General features: G+C 43.3%; 1 protein-coding gene across 1 annotated transcript; it reads right to left on the bottom strand.

Moving 5' to 3' along the window:
* Positions 1-1,407: 1,407 nt before the first annotated feature.
* KBTBD11 (kelch repeat and BTB domain containing 11) lies at positions 1,408-6,796 on the bottom strand. Its single transcript, XM_065730768.1, has one exon. The coding sequence runs from the start codon at positions 6,652-6,654 to the stop codon at positions 4,870-4,872; it is 1,785 nt and encodes a 594-aa protein (XP_065586840.1). The 5' UTR covers positions 6,655-6,796; the 3' UTR covers positions 1,408-4,869.
* Positions 6,797-18,277: the final 11,481 nt, after the last annotated feature.

The following is an 18,277-nucleotide window of genomic DNA, read 5'->3' as shown; positions in this document are numbered from 1 at the left end:
ATTAATTACGCCAAAACAAATGAAAAGTGCATTATTAGATATTCTGAGTGTATGGTTTTACTGAATTTGGGTGTCAATCTCCACTTTTAGCAGCTGTTATGTCAATTCAGAATAGTGCCAGTAATCTACTTCATTATGGAGTTACTACTAACTTTCATTAAATTATCTCAGAGCAGGAGTTGAGCCAGTAAATACACTTAAATGAAAACATACTTTGCTGCAGCAGTGCTTGGGATCACACTGTTAATAGCTATACAGAGATGTCCTTTTTCAGTCCAATGTGCATCTGATGTAGACAGAAAATCATTAAATGCTTGTTACTACAGCTCCTCCACTGTACTCCCATTTCCCTTCCCGTGCTCTCTTAAGTTTCCCAAGAGCAACGCCACTAAAAAGTACAAAGGCTGAAGAAAGATAATTCCAAATCCTTTGGATTCATTCAAGGAGAAAGCACTACATGTCAGTTCAGACACAAAGCAAATCACCCCAGTGCCAGTGTTAAGCTTTGTGATAATGAAGGGTGACCCATCCATAGAGCAGTCATTGGAACGGATACCATAAAGCAAGAAAAGCAACAGGCCACTCACGAACAGTGATCATTAGCATACTGTACTATGAGAGCCAAACCACACAGAGTTACAGCTTTCATATGAATCATTCCTTCCTTTATCACTTCAAATTTGACCAGGTACTTACATACAAAGATTTTGTTTTTGTGGACAGAATTTACATCAGCTGCTGCATAACTTTATTCCTTAGTAGGGTATGATTAGCATCCTTCCCATGTTGCTTAACAGTGCCTGTTTTGACCAAATAGGATTATTTCTTTTCCAATTATTCCTTTGACTTATTTTCCAAGAGTAAACAGAATTTGTACCAATGGCTTTGCTGTAAGTAATTTTTTTTTTTACAGAACCACTTAATAGATGGAAACAGTACATTTCTGTCTGCTATTAGCATTTGCTGAGGTGGGCTGTCTCTTTGTTTATGCAGGGATTTAGTTTAGATGCAATGAAGGCTCTGCTCTGGGCATTTCCATGCCATGCACTGCAATGCCTCTTAACCAAGGCGCTGCCCCTGAGCAGGATCTAAACTTCCTCTACAGTCTCCTGGTACAGTGCATGGAGCTCCTCACCTCACACTGGAGAACCAAAATTCAGAGCGTGCCTGAAAAAACTTTCTCCAGAAAACTTGTCCCATTGTACCGACTCATCCTAAACATATCCTGAATGACCCATCCAGGAGCTGGAGCCCAGAATGTACCAGAGCTCAGGGTGCAGGAGCCTGTATGTGCTTCTGAAGATTTTGTATGAGATTAATCTTTGAAAGAAGCTATAGGACGTGGCACCAATATTCTCCTACCAATATCCAAATTTGGGAATACACGTGTGATGTGGGAGGCCTGAGCTCAGGAGAATTCAAGTCTATGTCTTTTGGAAGATGACCTTGAAAACTGAAGCATGCTAGGAAAGAGGACGCGGAGAAAATACTTCCTGCATGCTCTGGGAAAGGTGGGAGAGGGGACTGCGAGATTCATGGAGAAAGAAGAGTGGGGAGGAACAGGGCTCTCCAGCTCGTCTCAGATCACTCAGTGAGGATGGTGGTTTGAATTCACCTATCTGGATCATTTCTGAGACTTCTAGCCAACTGGTGCATAATACAAACCATTGTATTATATTGTAATTCAAATATTTAGAGATCAGGGATTAGCTCCAAGTCCTCCAGTCCTCCAGAGATTTGGGTTAGATCATTGTAGGCTAAGAAAGCAAACACTGTCTCTCCATGTTCCCATGCAAATGCAGCAGCCTTCGGGCAATTATATAAATAACTGCTTTAAAAGACAAACATAGACAACCACAGCATGACGTTGGCATGGCACTTTAGCTTGCCATACAAACATATTACAACTCCTGGGTATCACATCATCTGGTCTTCCACTCCTGAAGTCTACTTAAATTCTGGTTTTAGTACCCAAGCATTAATCTTTTCAATACACTAAAGATGCAAGCAGCAGAAAAAAATAGCTCCCAGCACATCTGCCTCAGGCTCAGCAGGGAGGAAAGAGAGGCCACAGAGTAGGAAATGTGGGCAGAAACACAGAACTGCAGTCAGGCATCGGGCTGTGATTATGCAGAGTGTAGGAAGGAAACAGGCGTGATGGACAGCTGCTAATGGAGACCAGGCTCTGCTCTCACTGTGTGACAGCAGAGTGGAAAGGCACTTGAAACAACCTCTGCTAATGATGTAAGCTAGCAAAAACACAAACCACCACACATTTGGCAGACATATAGTGCTGTAAAGATCATTTCCAAGTATACTTCTTCATGGGATATAGCAACAAGTTCTGGAAGAAAGGATGTGTTTTATTCTTTCCTCAAAGTCTGTGACGTATTTTTGCATCTCAAATCAGGGAGACTTCTCAAAACTCGTTTAGCAGCATTTTCAAGCGTTAACAGAAATAAGAATGCTTAATTAATGACCAATTAATAAGAGTAACAAAGATTCCCTTTGATTCTCTACTATGCTGTAACATAAAAACTGTACTACTAAATATTTTGAACTACAGAACTGTATTGTACTGTAAGACAGAACTGACACTTGAGTATTTCTGCTAATTCAAAACCTGGCCTAGCACGTAAGACTTTAGTTTAAATATCCACCTAAGTATTTCAGTACACAGCTTGAAATACTTTCTACAGTTACAATAAAAAACGATGCTGAAGGCAAATACATCATTTTCTTTCCTGCTCAAACTACAACACTGTAATTTAATTGAGTCAATGTTTCTAAGCATTCTCGTCAAAGAATTAAGACCATCATTCAGTGAAAAACAAAATAATTCTTTGTGAATCACTAACAAATACACCATCTGTGGTACTCAATTCCACTGCACTGTCCCCCAGTGAGGCTAAGATAAGCATCACAGTGCAGCTCCCACCTGGGAGATGCTTCAATTAGCTCACTGGGAATGGGCTCACTGACTAAGAACTGTCAGAACCAAACAGATGTTTTCTAAAGATGGCAAATCAGATCGGCTGTATTAAAATTCAGGACAGATAGTGAGGAAAAAATAGGAAAAAAAGAAGTGGGAAGAAAAAAAAACTGGGAAGGAAAAAAATATCTATTAACTTCACTACTGTCTTCTGTGAAGACGGTGTCTCTTAGGACAGAGCCTGCTGCCTCCCTTTGGAACTAGCCATAACATATAAGAATGCTAATGTTCTGCTAATGAAAACATCTTAATAAAACATAAAAAGATCTGCTGCTCTTTGATGTAAGGTCCCTATTTATTTCTAAAATATGAATCTATACCAGAACTTTGAATATAAACAATTCCCTTCCACAGACCATGCCAATTCCAGGCTGAATCACTAATAGTAAAAACACTGCTTCTATTTTTCAGAAAAGGTCTCAGTGGTTTACTGTAAAGCTAAAACATTTGCCTTATCGACTTTTTTTTATATATATAAAGTTTTTAAAATAAATGCAAGTGCCCTTTTCATTATAGTTTGTCTATGTAGACAGTTTATACTTTTCCAGTTCCAAGTAACGCGACAAAAAAAGTATGCTCCGACTTCCCACAGGCAGGAAGAATTTCTCTGGGGTTGTGTCTCGTTAGGATGCTGCTCCACAAACAGCACCCAAGTGGTTGAGAATCCCAGTGACAGCATACGCCATCAGCATGTACTGCAGTTGACAAGGGCTTATTGACTACAGCAATCAATCAAAATAAATAACACAGTCTCTCAATCCAAAGATAGGGAAATAACATCACGCTAGTGCACAACAAAATCAACATGTGTAGCACATTCCTGTTTTCCGGGTCCTCCTTTGATGGTCTTGCATTAAGTTGGAAAAGCCTCTTGCCACGGGATACTGAACATACAACGAAACATTTAAGCTGTCTGCAGACAGTTTCAAAGAATTTACATTTGGTAAATTAACTTTCCTCAACCTGCAGTTAATTAAAGAGTAGTTAAAGTACAAAATATTTCCCACAGCTCTAGTGGTCTACATGATCATGTAAATCTGCTACAGTCCAAACAGCTACAGTCCACTTTTGTTATAATTTAAAATCTCTGATAAAAAAGTAATAAAACAGTGTATTTTTATACAGAAACCATTGCCTTTTTCAAATAAAGAACATATTAACATTTCGTATCTGCCATAGCATGCTGCATTTTTAACAAGTATCTTGCTTTCTTTTTTTTCTTTTTTAATATATATTCCAAATATGAGCAACACATTCGGGTTGCTTAAAGCTTTAAGTCTGCTATCTGTTACATCACTGCGGTTGAAATTCCTGGGACCACACAGCGCCACGTCCTCCTCGAACAATCTACGAATGCTGCATTTGATATGATCTTCCTATACTTTTCTAGCAGAGGAAATAGTTGATTTACCATAAGAACAAACACAGCAGTGCTTAACCCCTGGAATCATCCAGGAGCGAAAAGAAAAGAAGTGGCAGAAGTGGCTCCTGCCCAGATTGCAACAACGGGCACACACAACCAATACTAACTGGAACACCTCGTCATGACACTGCTGTCAGGAATTTTTAGAAATCCAGGTACAAAAAAGTATTCTCTGATATTAGGAACCGAGACAAACATAATCCAGAAATTATCCTTTTATAGCAGCTTCTCCTCTGGTTTGCTTGGCTTTTCACACAAAGCACACCAAACGCAGTAGGAGTTACACCCAAATAACCAAGCACCTCCAGACCAAAACCTTGGAAGGGGAAAAGGGGAAGCCCCTTCTCTCTGCAGACATGCTGGAGAGGGTCCCTTCTGTGGGAGGGAATTTGTGTGTTCCCCCAAAAGCCACAACCCAGCCCTCTGACTGGCAGGCCACAGCAAGGCTGGCCACTCACAGCGAGAGGGAGCCCTCTTGGTCTTCCGCTTTCTCCACCTTCTCTGGAAGGGTAAGCACAAAGGGTAGCAGGAGGCCCTTAGCATCAAATGGAGCTTTGAAAAGCTCCCCATCAAAGCTACCCTTGAGCCCGCCATCCGCTTCCACCTCACCATCCTGGGCTAAGCTGAAGCGGAGGGTGCCGGTCCGGTTGACGCAGTAGATGGTGTTACCCAAGGCGGCACAGCGGAAGGGCTGGATGGGGCCACTGCTGGGCCGCAAGCTGGCGCACTGGCTCCAGCGCTTGGCCACCGTGTTGTACCGGAAAACTTCGACACCACCACCAGTCCCACCACCTGGGCCCTGCTCTCCGCCACGGCCGCTGCTCACGTCAAAGCGATAGATGAAGTTCTTGAAGGCCACCATGTCGGCAGAGCGCCGGCGGCTGCTGTTGTAAGGGCACTCCTGCCACTCATCACGCTTGGGGTCATACTTGAGCAGTCGGTAGAATAGGGATCCCCCCGAGACATAGATCTCCCCATTGCATGTGGTAGCCTCGTGAGCAACAGCGAAGGCTCCCTTGGGCAGGGGCGCAACAGGGCTCCAGCGATCAGCCCGTGGGTCGTACTTCTCCACAGTGAAGAGGCACTCACCCCCCACAGCATAGAGGTAGCCGTCCAGAGCCAACAGCTTGAGCTGTGAGCGAGGCTGAGCCAGTGGGCGTACCTGGCTCCAGGTGTCAGTGAGGGGGTTGTAGCAGAAGACTTTGTCAGAGAGGCGGGCCCTTGGCTCGCTGCCTGCCGGCCCCGCGACAATGCCCCCTGCTAGGAAGAGGTAGTTGTGGAGAACACACATGGCGCAGCCCTTGGCATTGGCCTCCTCGGGCAGACGCGTCAGCACCCTCCACTCACGGCTGGCCTCATGGTAGCAATGGATGAGGGAGCCACTCTCCTCCAAAGACATCACAGAGGAGGGGCTCTGCGGGCGGCTGCTCTCACGGCTCTGTGGTCGGCTGCCGCCACCTGGCCGCTCGAAAGCATCGCTGACCTCAGCCACCAACAGACAGCGCCGGCCAGCTTCCAGGCGCCGCTGCAAAATAAGGTCCCTCTCAGCCCCACTGAGGCGACCATAGACGCCTGGCTCACGGAGCACCTCCAGGTAGTGGTCACTCATGAAGCGGTAGGCAGCCTCCCGCAGCTCCGCCAGTCGCTGCTTCTTGGCCAGGCAGAGGAGCTGGTAGCAGTTGTCAAGGCGCAGCTGGGCACGCATGGCCTCGGCAGCACAGTGCAAGGCGCAGGGCATCTGGAGGACACGGGCCCCGCTCACCACCTCGGCCAGGTTGTCGTGCCGCACCTCGCCCATGCGGGCTGTGTAGACATAGTCAATGAGGAGCCGCAGCGCCCCATAGCTCACCCCTTTCACCCGCAGGATGTCCCGCGAGGCACGGGCACGGAAGTAGTCACTCTTGGCCGCCAGCACTGACTTGTGTGCCCGGATGCGTTGCCCTGACACCTCAATCACGAGGTCGGGCTCCTCGGCTGGCCGCCCTGTAGGCTGTGTGCCAGATGGCGGCTCCCGTGCGCTCGCTTCCTCCTCCTCCGACTCAGAGGCCACGCTGTTGAGCTCCCACTGGCTCTCCACCACATGGCTGCCAGTAGAGGATGGTGACGGGGCCCCCTGCTCAGAGGTAGCAGAGCTGAAGCACAGGGAGGAGCTGAAGCTGCAGGGGGAGGACAGGGTGAGTGGCGGAGCTCCAGACCCGGCCCCACTCTCCTCCTCCTCCACCGTGCTGCTGCCCTCCATGGAGCCACACTCTGCCACAGCCACGCTAGCTGCTCTGGCGCTGCACAGCACTGGTCTGGACAGGCCTTGGTCTCAGTGGAATGCCCATCACCTGCTGGAGGACATCGGAGAGCCTTGAGCTTCCGTGGCCTGGCAAGCAATGGCCTCTCCTCAGTCAGAAGACACTGCCCAAGCAAACTTCTCTTTATGAATATCACACTTCAACAGCCTGCAAAGCAGTTCTGTTTTTCCTGCTACTATACAAAATACTAAACTGTTTTCATGTGCAGAATCTTCTCGTAGCAACTGGTCCCCAAATTGTGCTGAGCAACACAGAAACACGTCCTTTCAGTCAGATAGTTTGGAGTATTATCACAGCCTGTTCATCTCGTACAACTATTTCAGGGGAAGACACTGTTTGCAATCTGTGCCAGAAGGAGATTTCCTACAAGCCAAGGTTTCTTCTACATGAACTTCATGAAGGTTTCTTCATATCACTGCTCCTTATATGCATTCCTCCTGTTTAAAAAAAGAAGCATAAAAAATGGATCAGCTTTAAAATAGATTTATCCTCAGCTCACTCCTAAGTTCAAGACTACTAAAGTTATGTTTCCTTTAAAAGCACATCAATAGCACCATACAATTACAGTTACCCTACAGAATTAGGCTAACAGAACTCAGCAACTTCTATTGTTCACAAAACACACCAAAGTTTATTTTCTTATGACAAAAGCAATCTGACATATATATAACAGCAGACAGAGCAACAATCCATTAGCAAGATGTAATCAAACCTCACAGGCTTCGTTCAAGATTTCAGACTTCTGCTACAGAAAAGCAGAAAAGAGTAAAAAGCTCAACAGATAATTAGAACATGACTTGTTAAATGAGAAAATGTAAGGCTGCAGAGCATGGCTCTAAGTAGGTTAGTCCCTGTCAGCCTAATCACTAACGAATTTTATCATCTCCATTTCAGAAATGTAGTTTTCAGAATTTCACAAAAAAAAATAAATAAGTTTGCCTGTTTGTTTATGAATTTCCTGGGTTTGGTTTAAATTTTGATAAACAATACACAAAAATTGTCCAAAAGCACTTTATTTCATACAACGAAGATGTGTAGACCAGGTTCTGTTTGGAAAGAAATTAAGTCTATTCCACGCAAATCATAGCATCAAATTTCCTCTCAGTATAGATTACTTATTTATCTCACTAAATTAACGTTACGTTAGTCTAACTTTTGGAAACTTTTTCATGAAAACATAATTGGTAGATGACATTGTCTGGAAACCTCTGACACGGTCATGGCATCTAGATACCCGTGCTTGCACAAGCAAACTTCTCTTACATCAGTCTTCTCCTATGTGTTTGTCTTGTGCGTTTGCCCTACAAAGGGCTTTCTATTACATTTGAGAACATTCAATTAGAGGACAAATCAATACTGAGGTTTGATTTCTGGCTTTTTGAGCCTTTCAGACTGTTCCAAGGCTTAAGCAACACTTGAAAATGCCCTACGAGAGAGAACAGATTTCACAATCATTTTCTCATTGAGAGATAGTTTAAAATCTAGCACTTAAGATCTTCTTATGAAGTTTTATGAACTTCGAATAGACTTAGTAGCAAGTTTCCCAAGGGCCAGAACCTAACTCATCAGGTTAGGCTTTGCTGACTTATTTGCTGTAGCATTACCTAGATGAATTGAAATAAAGGGCTCCCTGTGTACACTTGGTACGTAAGATAAATTGCTTCATTAATAACTTATTACTGGGCAGCATCCCTGCTGATATCTTATTTTTCAGTGACTCTTTACAGTACCAAATTCACTATCCAACCACTTTTTATTTTATTATACTGTAGACATATACTTTCTGACCTAGGCCTTCCACAGTCCCAATGATCAGCTTCGTACAAGAGCAGCTTCTGTTAGTGACACTTGCAAAATGACAAATGTCAAATGGAGATGGTTTGAAAAACATCTAGGATGCCAAGCAGCGATGTACTGTTTTTTAAAGAAAACTGCTATCAGTATAATATCAGTGTAACATAAGTGATTGAAACATACTGTGTCTGCCTCCTCTTCCAGGGGCTGATATTCTACTTGTACCTCAATACAGTTCTTGGACAGCCTGACCTCCTTGTCATTAACATTTGAAGGGTATTAATATGCTTTTCCCCACTACTCATCATCAGCCAACATTGTGATTTTCTGTAGATTTAGACAGCTCGCTTCTTTGACCACCTCCCCTACCTTCTCCTCAGGGTTTCCACTCTCCTCCTACATGTAGCTTCCACCTCTGCTTATTGTGACTTGTAAACTTCTTGATTTTGCAAGTGAAACAATAAAGGAGGACTGAAAGAGAACACTACCCAAATCAAACAGGAGTGACCAAATGCAAGAGGTCAAAAGCAGGAAACTGCCAAACCAGGGTTATCTATCTATGGTGAAATGTATTGCCTGTACCACATCTCAAAGGAAAATCACCAATTATAATATCTGAAGTTGGGAAAAATGGCAGGCAGAAAAAGCGGTATTTTCAATGTTCTCGGGTAATGAAAGCAAAAAGGGTGAGATTCTCCTCTAGCACAATAATCATACCTTTTGCCATATACAGATATCTACCTGGTTAGAAATTTGCCTTGCAACTGAAGCGTTATTGAGAAAGAGATGCCACCCACCACAGTCCTCCCGAACACCCGCGTTAACATCCTCTTGAGCAATCACTTTGAGGAAGAAGGGCTGATGGTACAGCTTGCTAATAGCAAGCAGAGGAATTCTGTACAAAACTGTCTTCTGGTATATTTATAGCTAATAACAGGAATATGCAGAAATTCATGCCGAGCATAACGAGGATTCAAATCAAAGAATCACATGCAATTTAGGCAACAAAGAACTCTACAGGGAAGCTGAAGACCTAGAAAAGCTAAAAGAGGGTCTGGAGGACTTTGTAACCCACAAACCAAAGACTGCTCTAGAAATCTCAGCACCTTTATTGCTGCAAACAAAGCGTAAGGATTACACAAAGATAAAGCTGAAAAAACAGTACACAGAACCTGCAGAACCTTCCTACTACTGAGCAACACAACTGATCCTCAGTTAAAAGGTCACAAATTTATTGTAAAACAGGAAGAAGCTGGAAGGGGTCAATGGAAATACAATACTGAATTCCTTTTTTTCTTTTTCTCTCTCTTTTTTACTTATCTTCAATGATCAGAAAGCTGTATTGCTCTTTTGCTGACAAAGCATTCAAAACTTACAGTCACGGAAGATACTTGGTAACTTTTCTGCTTCTAAAAGATCAGAGCTCCTGATGATATAGTTTGGATTAAAGCCAACATAGTTTTATGTACTTTTATTCAAAACTGGCAAAGAAGACAAGAACTGGAAAAGGATGCAAGCTGTCTAGAGTACGTAGCATCCATGGACTGATGTCACCTTTGATACTGGGGTCTTTTAAGTCAGATTAAGCTAAATTACATGGACTGAAACTGTTTTAATTATCATGGGCTTGGTCTAGAGATGATGTAATGTTAATGGACAGAGGAACTGCCAACAAACATGAACTGTATTTACAGACTTGGCAATGACATGCTTGCAATACCCTGGATGTGTGCCCCCAACCTCAGATGATGAGAGGCATTACTTCAAGCAACAGAGCAGATAAGGAGGCACAGTTTTTATCGTGACAGAGGAAGTGTAATTAAGAGCTGCAGGTAAAGTTTCCTGGCACAGCATTCATTTGGCAGCTCTTCTGATAAAATCAAATTAAATGCCTGTTTTGCCTTGTTCTCTCTTTATTTATTTCTCTTTTTTTTGACCAATGCCAACGACCTTTGACATAAACCCTGTCCTCTAGCAAGGCCCACTTTCTCTGGGGACTATGCGCACGTGGGAGAAATTGGGTTACTGCCCTTTGGTTCACAAAAGGAAACTACTCTGACTCAGTCCCAGGATAAATTAAAGTAGAGCTTTCCCTATCATAAGCAACTCTAATTTACATTAACAAGCTATCCTCCCCGAGAGACCACAGACCAGTTCAGATCTGACAGAATGCCATTCTGCTCCACCTTAGTCCAGGAAATGCTTTTGTTAAAACTTGTTCTGCCAAATCTTACCCCAGTGGAGAATTCCCTCAGGATAGAGGAGTCATCTGATTGAGACGATTAAGGAGTCCAAAGAGGCACGATCATCAAAAGAGAGAAAACATCTCTTGTGTTTATTTTAAAAATGGAAAGAAGGCTGTTAAAAGTGGAACTGGGCAGTAATATTGTGCAGACTGAGAACAACCAGCTCAGTCTGAGAGAAGACAAAATCTTCTGGAGTTAAGTATAAAGAGGTTTGCTCCTTTACAAAAACAGTCTGATACACTCCTGCTCACCAAGCAGCTCTGTGAAATCTCAGAAAAAAATAAAAGGTTTCACCTAAATGGAGAAAGCATCTGGAAAATAGATGCCACTTATCTGAAAGCAGCTGCTTGTGGCATCTGAAATCTTGCATTCTATTACAGATTTAAACTCAAGACCTCAACCACTCGATTAATTTCTGGCTAGTTAAGAAAATAAAAGGTTGTCTTCCAGAGGCCCACCAAGAAAACTGCAGAATGTGTGGAGTTTTTTTCCATTTTTATAATTATGAGTGCTCAAAATGGAACAATACATTCCCAGTGTTTTAGCCTACCTACTGGATGTATGCCTTGAATGTATGCACACTCAAGTTGCATATGCATCCTCCTTGTTACGTCTCAGGGTGCTTTAATTTTCTCCTAACATGCACTGGAGGCATGCATATTTATCTCTTAACATTTTCATACAACGAAGATGAAAAACAAACATTTAAGAAATGCAGCTTATAACTACAGACCACACAAGAAACACGTGGGTAGCAGTTCCTCATCAGGAACTCAAGAGGATAAAAAAGGATATGAGTGCATCTGGCAGGGTCAGGGGAGAGGAAATCAGTGATAATAAAAATGTTATCAAAATCTTGATGAAACAGATACCCTAGCTAGCAAACCAAAACTAAAAATAAACAGGTTTTGAAGAATCATCATGAACACAGAAAAGCCTTCTTAACAATGGTATCTGTAGAGAGGAACATTCTCTAGTTCCTTCTAGTTTAGACTCTTCTGAAATAGTTAAGGAGGAGTGGTGTCCCTCTGGAGTTCTCACACCAAGAAGGAAATAACACTCCCACAAAATCAAAAGTTGGGAGAGGTTAAGTGCAAGTCATCTCTGACATCTCTTAGAAGAACGAAAGTCTAACAAACAAGAGGGTCAGAAGCAGGGTTTTGCAGGGTTACAGTACCTCTGGGGAAAGCTCCAGGGCTGATGTCTGTCACTAATGCACTGCAGAGGTAATGGTATGGCAACAGAGTATCCCCTCCGGTTCTAGAAATGGCCTTGTAATTACTGTTTAGATACAAGGTGAGAGCCTGTAGTCATCTCTATGACAAACTGAAGTTTGGTTACCTTCATATAAGATATCCCGATACAAACATATACCTGATCATATCTGGACAGAGGCTAACAGCACATTAAATGAAAGGCTGTACACAACTCACCAGTGTAGTGACACAGCTGAAAGGATGAATGCAGTCCTTGAACTGGATACACTGGGAAACAGGAAGAAACAGAAGGGAGAAAGATACCTCTACACCTACTGCATTAGTCAGTTTACAGTGAAGATGGACAAACGGATGGATGGACATTCCAGGCTCTACGTCTTGGAAGGAGTACAGATAGTACCAAATAACTTAAGACCTACAGAAAACCCTTCAGAGAGAGACTGAGAGCAGCACTCCGCAGCCAGACACTTGGTTGCTTCAACTCCTCACTGTGTGTGCCTTCCTCTGTCACCCCGCAGCCACACTTCCATGCCTCAGAGAAGGAAGCTTGTGCCAGCAGCAGGGAGAACAGGTAGTGTATGCCCGAGAAATGAAGTGCACGCACTTCTTCAGGGCTTGGTATGTTTGTTTTGTGACTCAAGACTGTGCACAAGTGTGGACGCGTGAGAAGTCTGCATACACATGGCCCTCGTGGAGAAAGGCCTAAACAAACCAATGGGTGGAAGCTTAAACAAAGCACTTCCACCACTGAGGAAAACTGAAAAACAGACTGCCACAGCATATTGTGAATGCTGAAAGTTCCCATGAATTAATGAGGAGAATGAAGAACAGGTTCATGGAAAGGAGAGCCACTGACAGTATGAACTGAAGGAATTAATGAACACGTATGCTAAACACTAAAACTATAATGAGGTTAGGAATATGCTGAGCAGGAAAGTGGTCAGAGTATTAATATTCAAAGATAAATTAATATTCAGAGAGGAAATACACATTTTCACCTTGCTGCACACTGGTCTGTGTAGAAGGCTAGATGTTGGACATCTGACCAAGACCCTCATTCCAGTGTCATCAATCTCTGAAACAAATGATGAGAACTGCTAGGTTCTTTACCTCTAAGTGTTCTCCAATGAAGAGCCTTGCTGGAAGGTACTCTGGGGCACAGGAGAGATTAAATTTGACAGGACAACCTAGAGAAAAACCACACAACACGTGTGGGACAACCACGGCATCAGACCCAGACAACACAGGTTCATGAAGGCAGGTCCCACTTGGCCAACCTGATCTCCTTATATGATCGAGTGAACAATCTGGTGGATGAGGGAAAGGCTGCTGATGCAGTCAACTTAGACTCCAGCAAAGCTTTTGACACTGTCACCCACAGTATTCTCCCAGAGAAGCTGGCAGACCGTGGCTTAGACAGATAAACTTTTTGCTAAGTAAAGAATTGGCTGGAGGGTCAGGGCCAGAGAGTGGTGGTAAATGGAGTCACACCCAGCTGGCGACTGGTCACAAGTGGTATACCCCAGGACTTGGTACTGGGGCCTGTCCTGTTTAATACCTTTATTGATGATCTAGATGAGGGGATTGAAGACACCTTCAGCAAGTTTGCAGGTGACACAAAGATGCGAGAAAGTGTGAATCTGCTTGAGGGTAGGAAGGCCCTACAGAGAGATCTGGATGGGCTGAATTGATGGGCTGAGGGCAATGGGATGAAGTTCAACATGAACAAGTGCCGGGTCCTGCACTTTGATCACAACTCCAGGCAGTGCTACAAGCTTGGGGCAGAATGGCTGGAAGACTGTGCAGAGGAAAATGACATGGGAGTGCTGGTGGACGCTTGGCTGAACATGAGCCAGCAGTGTGCCCAGGAGGCCAAGAAAGCAAAGGGCATCCTGACTTGTATCAGAAATAGCATTTAGCAGTACCAGCAAGAGTAGGGAAGTGATCATCCCTCTGTACTCGGTTCTGGTGAGGCTGCACCTTGAGTACTGTGTTTGATTTTGGGCCCCTCACTGCAAGAAGGACATCGAGGCTGTGAATTGTGTCCAGTGAAGGGCAACAAAGCTGTGAAGGGTGCGTAATGCAGTCTTACAAGGAGCAGCTGAGGGAGCTGGGATTGTTTAGTGTGGAGGATACTCAGGGGAGACCTTATTGCTCTCTACAACTACCAGAAAGGAGGCTGTGGCAAGGTGGGGGTCAGCTTCTTCTCCCGCATAAGCGGGAATAGGACTAGAGGGAATGGCCTCAAGTTGTGCGAGGGGAGGTTCAGGTTAGATATTAGGAACACTTTCTCCTCTGAAAGAGTGATCACACACTAGAACAGGTTGTTCAGGAGGGCGGTGGAGTTACAACCCCTGGAAGCATACACAAAATGTCAAAGATGTTGTACTAAGAAACAAGGTTTAGTGGGGAAATATTGGTGGTAGGTAGATGGTTGGACTAGGTGATATTGGAACTTTTTTCCAACCTTGGTGATTCTATGATTCTATTATCAGACTAACAGATCTAGTGATCCTTTTCAGCCTTGGGAAATTGCCAGGCACCGGAAGTAATGACAATGAGAAAGGCATCAGCTTGTGATGACTGAAAACCCAGCAGTCGTATTAGTGTGGTTAACTGCTGTAATGCTGATTGCAGAAACACTTTCCAGCATTAAACAGTACTGTCAACAAACAAATAATTGAAAGCCGTTCAAAGTCTCTGGTCATTTGGTAATGATCCTGATAAAGGAGGGAGAGAATATACACCAAAAAAGCCAAGTCAAGCAAACCAACAGATTTCTACAAACATTTTGGAAAAAATAATAGGAAGAAGATTCCAGTTTCATTGCATGTTACAGGAAAGTATTTGATTTTAATGAATGCACTGAATTTTTACACCACACTTGCTATGTATTGCGCAGAAGATGGGCCAAGAAACTTGGATGAATCGAAATTCCCTGTTTAAGATAAAACTGGATTCTGCTTTTAGTATCATTACAGAAAGGACACACATGACAGAGCTGAAAGCACCAGCAATCTATCAAAGTCTACCACCACTGTAATTGAGAAAGATCTTGAGAAGTCATGACATACTTCAAAGGACGGCCAACAATACCCCATTCTTCTGAGACTTATGTCTATGAAAACAAAGTGGAAGAAAAACTTCAAGAGAATGTTATAATAGATTACACCTTCTTCCAGACAAACTCTAAACCAGGTACTAAAATTCCCCTTTAGACTGTACAGGTTCATTGATTTCTTGGCCAATTAAGTAAACAATGCTTAGAGAGGCAGAGATCCTTCAGATATGCAGTGGATGACATCCTTCTCAGCTTTTGAGAACACACAGTTTCCTTGCTGTTTTCACCCAGACACTTTTTCCAAGTGAAGGTTTAGAACCACTACAGCCACAACGGAAAGCTATACTACATCTAGCTGGATTTACAAAATAGTTACAGATTTCTGTAGATATTATCACAACACAGCCTGTGGAGCTGACTGGATTCAAAGATGGAGAGATATGCCACACCTCTTAACAAAGTCAAAGTGACTCTGAGAGTAGTTTTATATAACAGGTGACAATGCAACAGAGATAGACCTAAGACAGCCAGATTGGACTGGAAAATGTAGTCCAACACGACAGCACAAAGCCCATACTCTCTAATCTGAAAGGAAACAATTAGCTTGCGCAGACCTCCATCTGCCAGTGAAGTGCTGCAGGTAGAGTACACTGTTGGACCTATTACTCTGAATTATTAGGTGACTCACGAGTCTGACATTCTTTATTTCATGGAAGTCAGGCCAATGCAGAGGGAGATGGCACAGGCCTGGGGCCATATTCCTACACAGAACTGATCCGTGGGTGGGATGCACCTCCCAGTTCTCCTACAGAGGAAGAAACAAATGGATTTTAGTGCCTCTGAGCTGTATGGAATACTGCTGATCCATCCGCATCCAGCTCCTGCAAGGGAACCTGTGGCATCCAGACACCAGATTCTTAAGAAACGGGACATGAGAGCTACATCCCAAGGGCTAGCCAATGGAGAAATAATGAAGATTACAGTGATTAAGTGCTTAATATAAGTGACTAAGGAGCATTAATTCTTGGTTTCAGCTCCTTAGCCCAGAACTGTGTCCAAAACAAATTAAGTTATTTTAAAAGATACCAATACTGAAGCTGTTTTTCCTTCCTTTAACTGACAAGCTTAAAAAACCCTCAGATGAGCTCCCAAATCATCAAGCTATGTACTGAGAGGAAATCTACTCTCCTTCAGGCTACAGCTTTCCAGAGAAACAATCAAAATGTTACTGAAAGAAAGAAAAAAAGAGATTATAAGGTTGTGTTCCCTGATAAAAGGGAACTTCCCACTTTTCTTCCCATTATTCTCTGTGGGGCAGGGCTCAGTTAAGCTGTCTGGGGACACAGTCCATCCCGGCTCATGTTAGGTTTTAAAAATACTTGTGCTGATCTCAAAGCAGTAACACATGCTGGAGTCACAGGTACTTCTTGTGGCTAGACTCTCCTGTCAGAAATACCTGTGAGGTGTCAGCACTGACTTCACCAAGCAATGGGAAATATGTTCAGCAGCAACAGTGAAACCGAGGGCTCAACAAAATATGAGGCTACGCCATGTCATCGCTGGAACTAAACAAGGGAAGAAGAGAAAATTGAGTGAGTTGCATACTTGTTTACATTACTAGAAGGGAACAGTTTCTGGCCAGTCTGACACAGAAAGACAGTAGGTTCCTATTAAAACACTTTTGTTTTCAGAGTCTCACACTTTCTGCATTTGACGCATGACATTCTTTCTTTAATCATACTGTGAACTTCATAAGCTGAACTGGGTGCTGAGGCAAAGGCTTTCTGGCTGTGCTGATTTCTCAACTTTGACATTTATAATTTAGTGTAATTCACTATTTCTCACAATAAATATATATGTTTTTCATTTAACATGGCAGATTTTGTAACAGTTAATAAGCCCGAATTTAAAGCACAGAAAGCGAGGCCTGGTTATCTAATTTACTCCTGCAAGCACAGGCCAAAGAATTTTATTCCTGTACCAAGCCAATAAATTCTGGTTGAATTAGGTCAAAGCAATCTTCTGTTCAAATAATCTGTCTCACAGCCACAGAACTTCTCTGTTTCAGCTAACGACCCTGCTGGAAAATCAAGTCCTTAGTGGATCACTGTAGATACCTTTAAGGTATACACATGCTATATTTTACTTTGGAGTTCACTTTTTCATCTTCTGCACTCTCATACATGCCAACAAGCCACCAAATGATTTGTGCTCCTTCTGAACAAACATACTGACTGGCAGCATAATCATGAAGGATGATGATCACAGCTAGCTCGGAACTGCCACATCTCCTCTTGGACTTCCTTACACAGAGGAGAAAGCTGCAGCATGGCTGCCTAGCCTCCCAAACATCTCATTCATGCACAATGTGATAAAAGCTTGTTATATGATGAAATTTGCATCAGACACAGCAGCCATGGTGTTACTCTTGCATTTGTTATGTCGTAACCTGGGCAGAGCTAAAGAGAGCCAGACATACAGTAAGAACCAAGGCCATCAGATCAGAACATGAGGCAGAGGTGCTTGGTTTCACAGTTAGGATTCTGAAAGTGTGAGTAGAAGCACAGACTCAGAAATCCCAATTTATGATTATTGACCATTTGGGGATTTTGATCCCATGTCTAAAGTTTTGTGGCCTCTGACTAGACAGAGATTTAGATACCTAGCAATATTGCCTTCTCAAAACAGATGGCAAGGCTTTCAGACACTTCTCTGCGAAGTTGCTTGCTTTGGGGGATGCAATAGAAGAATATTAGCCTGTGAGGCTGCAGAATGTTATGGCAAGGATTCCATCCTGATACAGGGCTAAGATACCAACAGTCCAACAGACATTTGCAACACCGCTGCCTGTCACAAAGACCTTCCGATCTTACCCTCACAAAAGCAGAAGACCAGAGAGGTACAGACCTCATCCTGACCAACCAAGGGCACCTGTGAATGTCACTGTTTGAACAGATGTGAACAGTCTGTGCCTTCCTTTTCTAGTACCACAGCGTAAAGCATCTTGCAACGTGCAGCTAATTCCAAAGTTCACAAAGCAGTAACACTCCAACAATGTTTACTCTGCTGCTTTGCTGTGAAAACCAAAGTCCTTCAGACTCTATTATCAGCTGTCATTAAACAAGGAATGTTTAATCTCTGGGCCAACCATTTCATATCAGTTTCACAGTGCTTTTCAATAAGTGCAGAATCTCGCATCACATTAAATCCCACCCCTGTTGTAGCCAAGGGAAAATTCCTATTA

Source organism: Cyrtonyx montezumae, unplaced genomic scaffold (assembly GCF_038088225.1).
Source record: "Cyrtonyx montezumae isolate F1298 unplaced genomic scaffold, pur_monq_1.0 scaffold_13, whole genome shotgun sequence".
NCBI lineage: Eukaryota > Metazoa > Chordata > Aves > Galliformes > Odontophoridae > Cyrtonyx > Cyrtonyx montezumae.
This window is presented reverse-complemented; position numbering and strand designations above follow the sequence as displayed.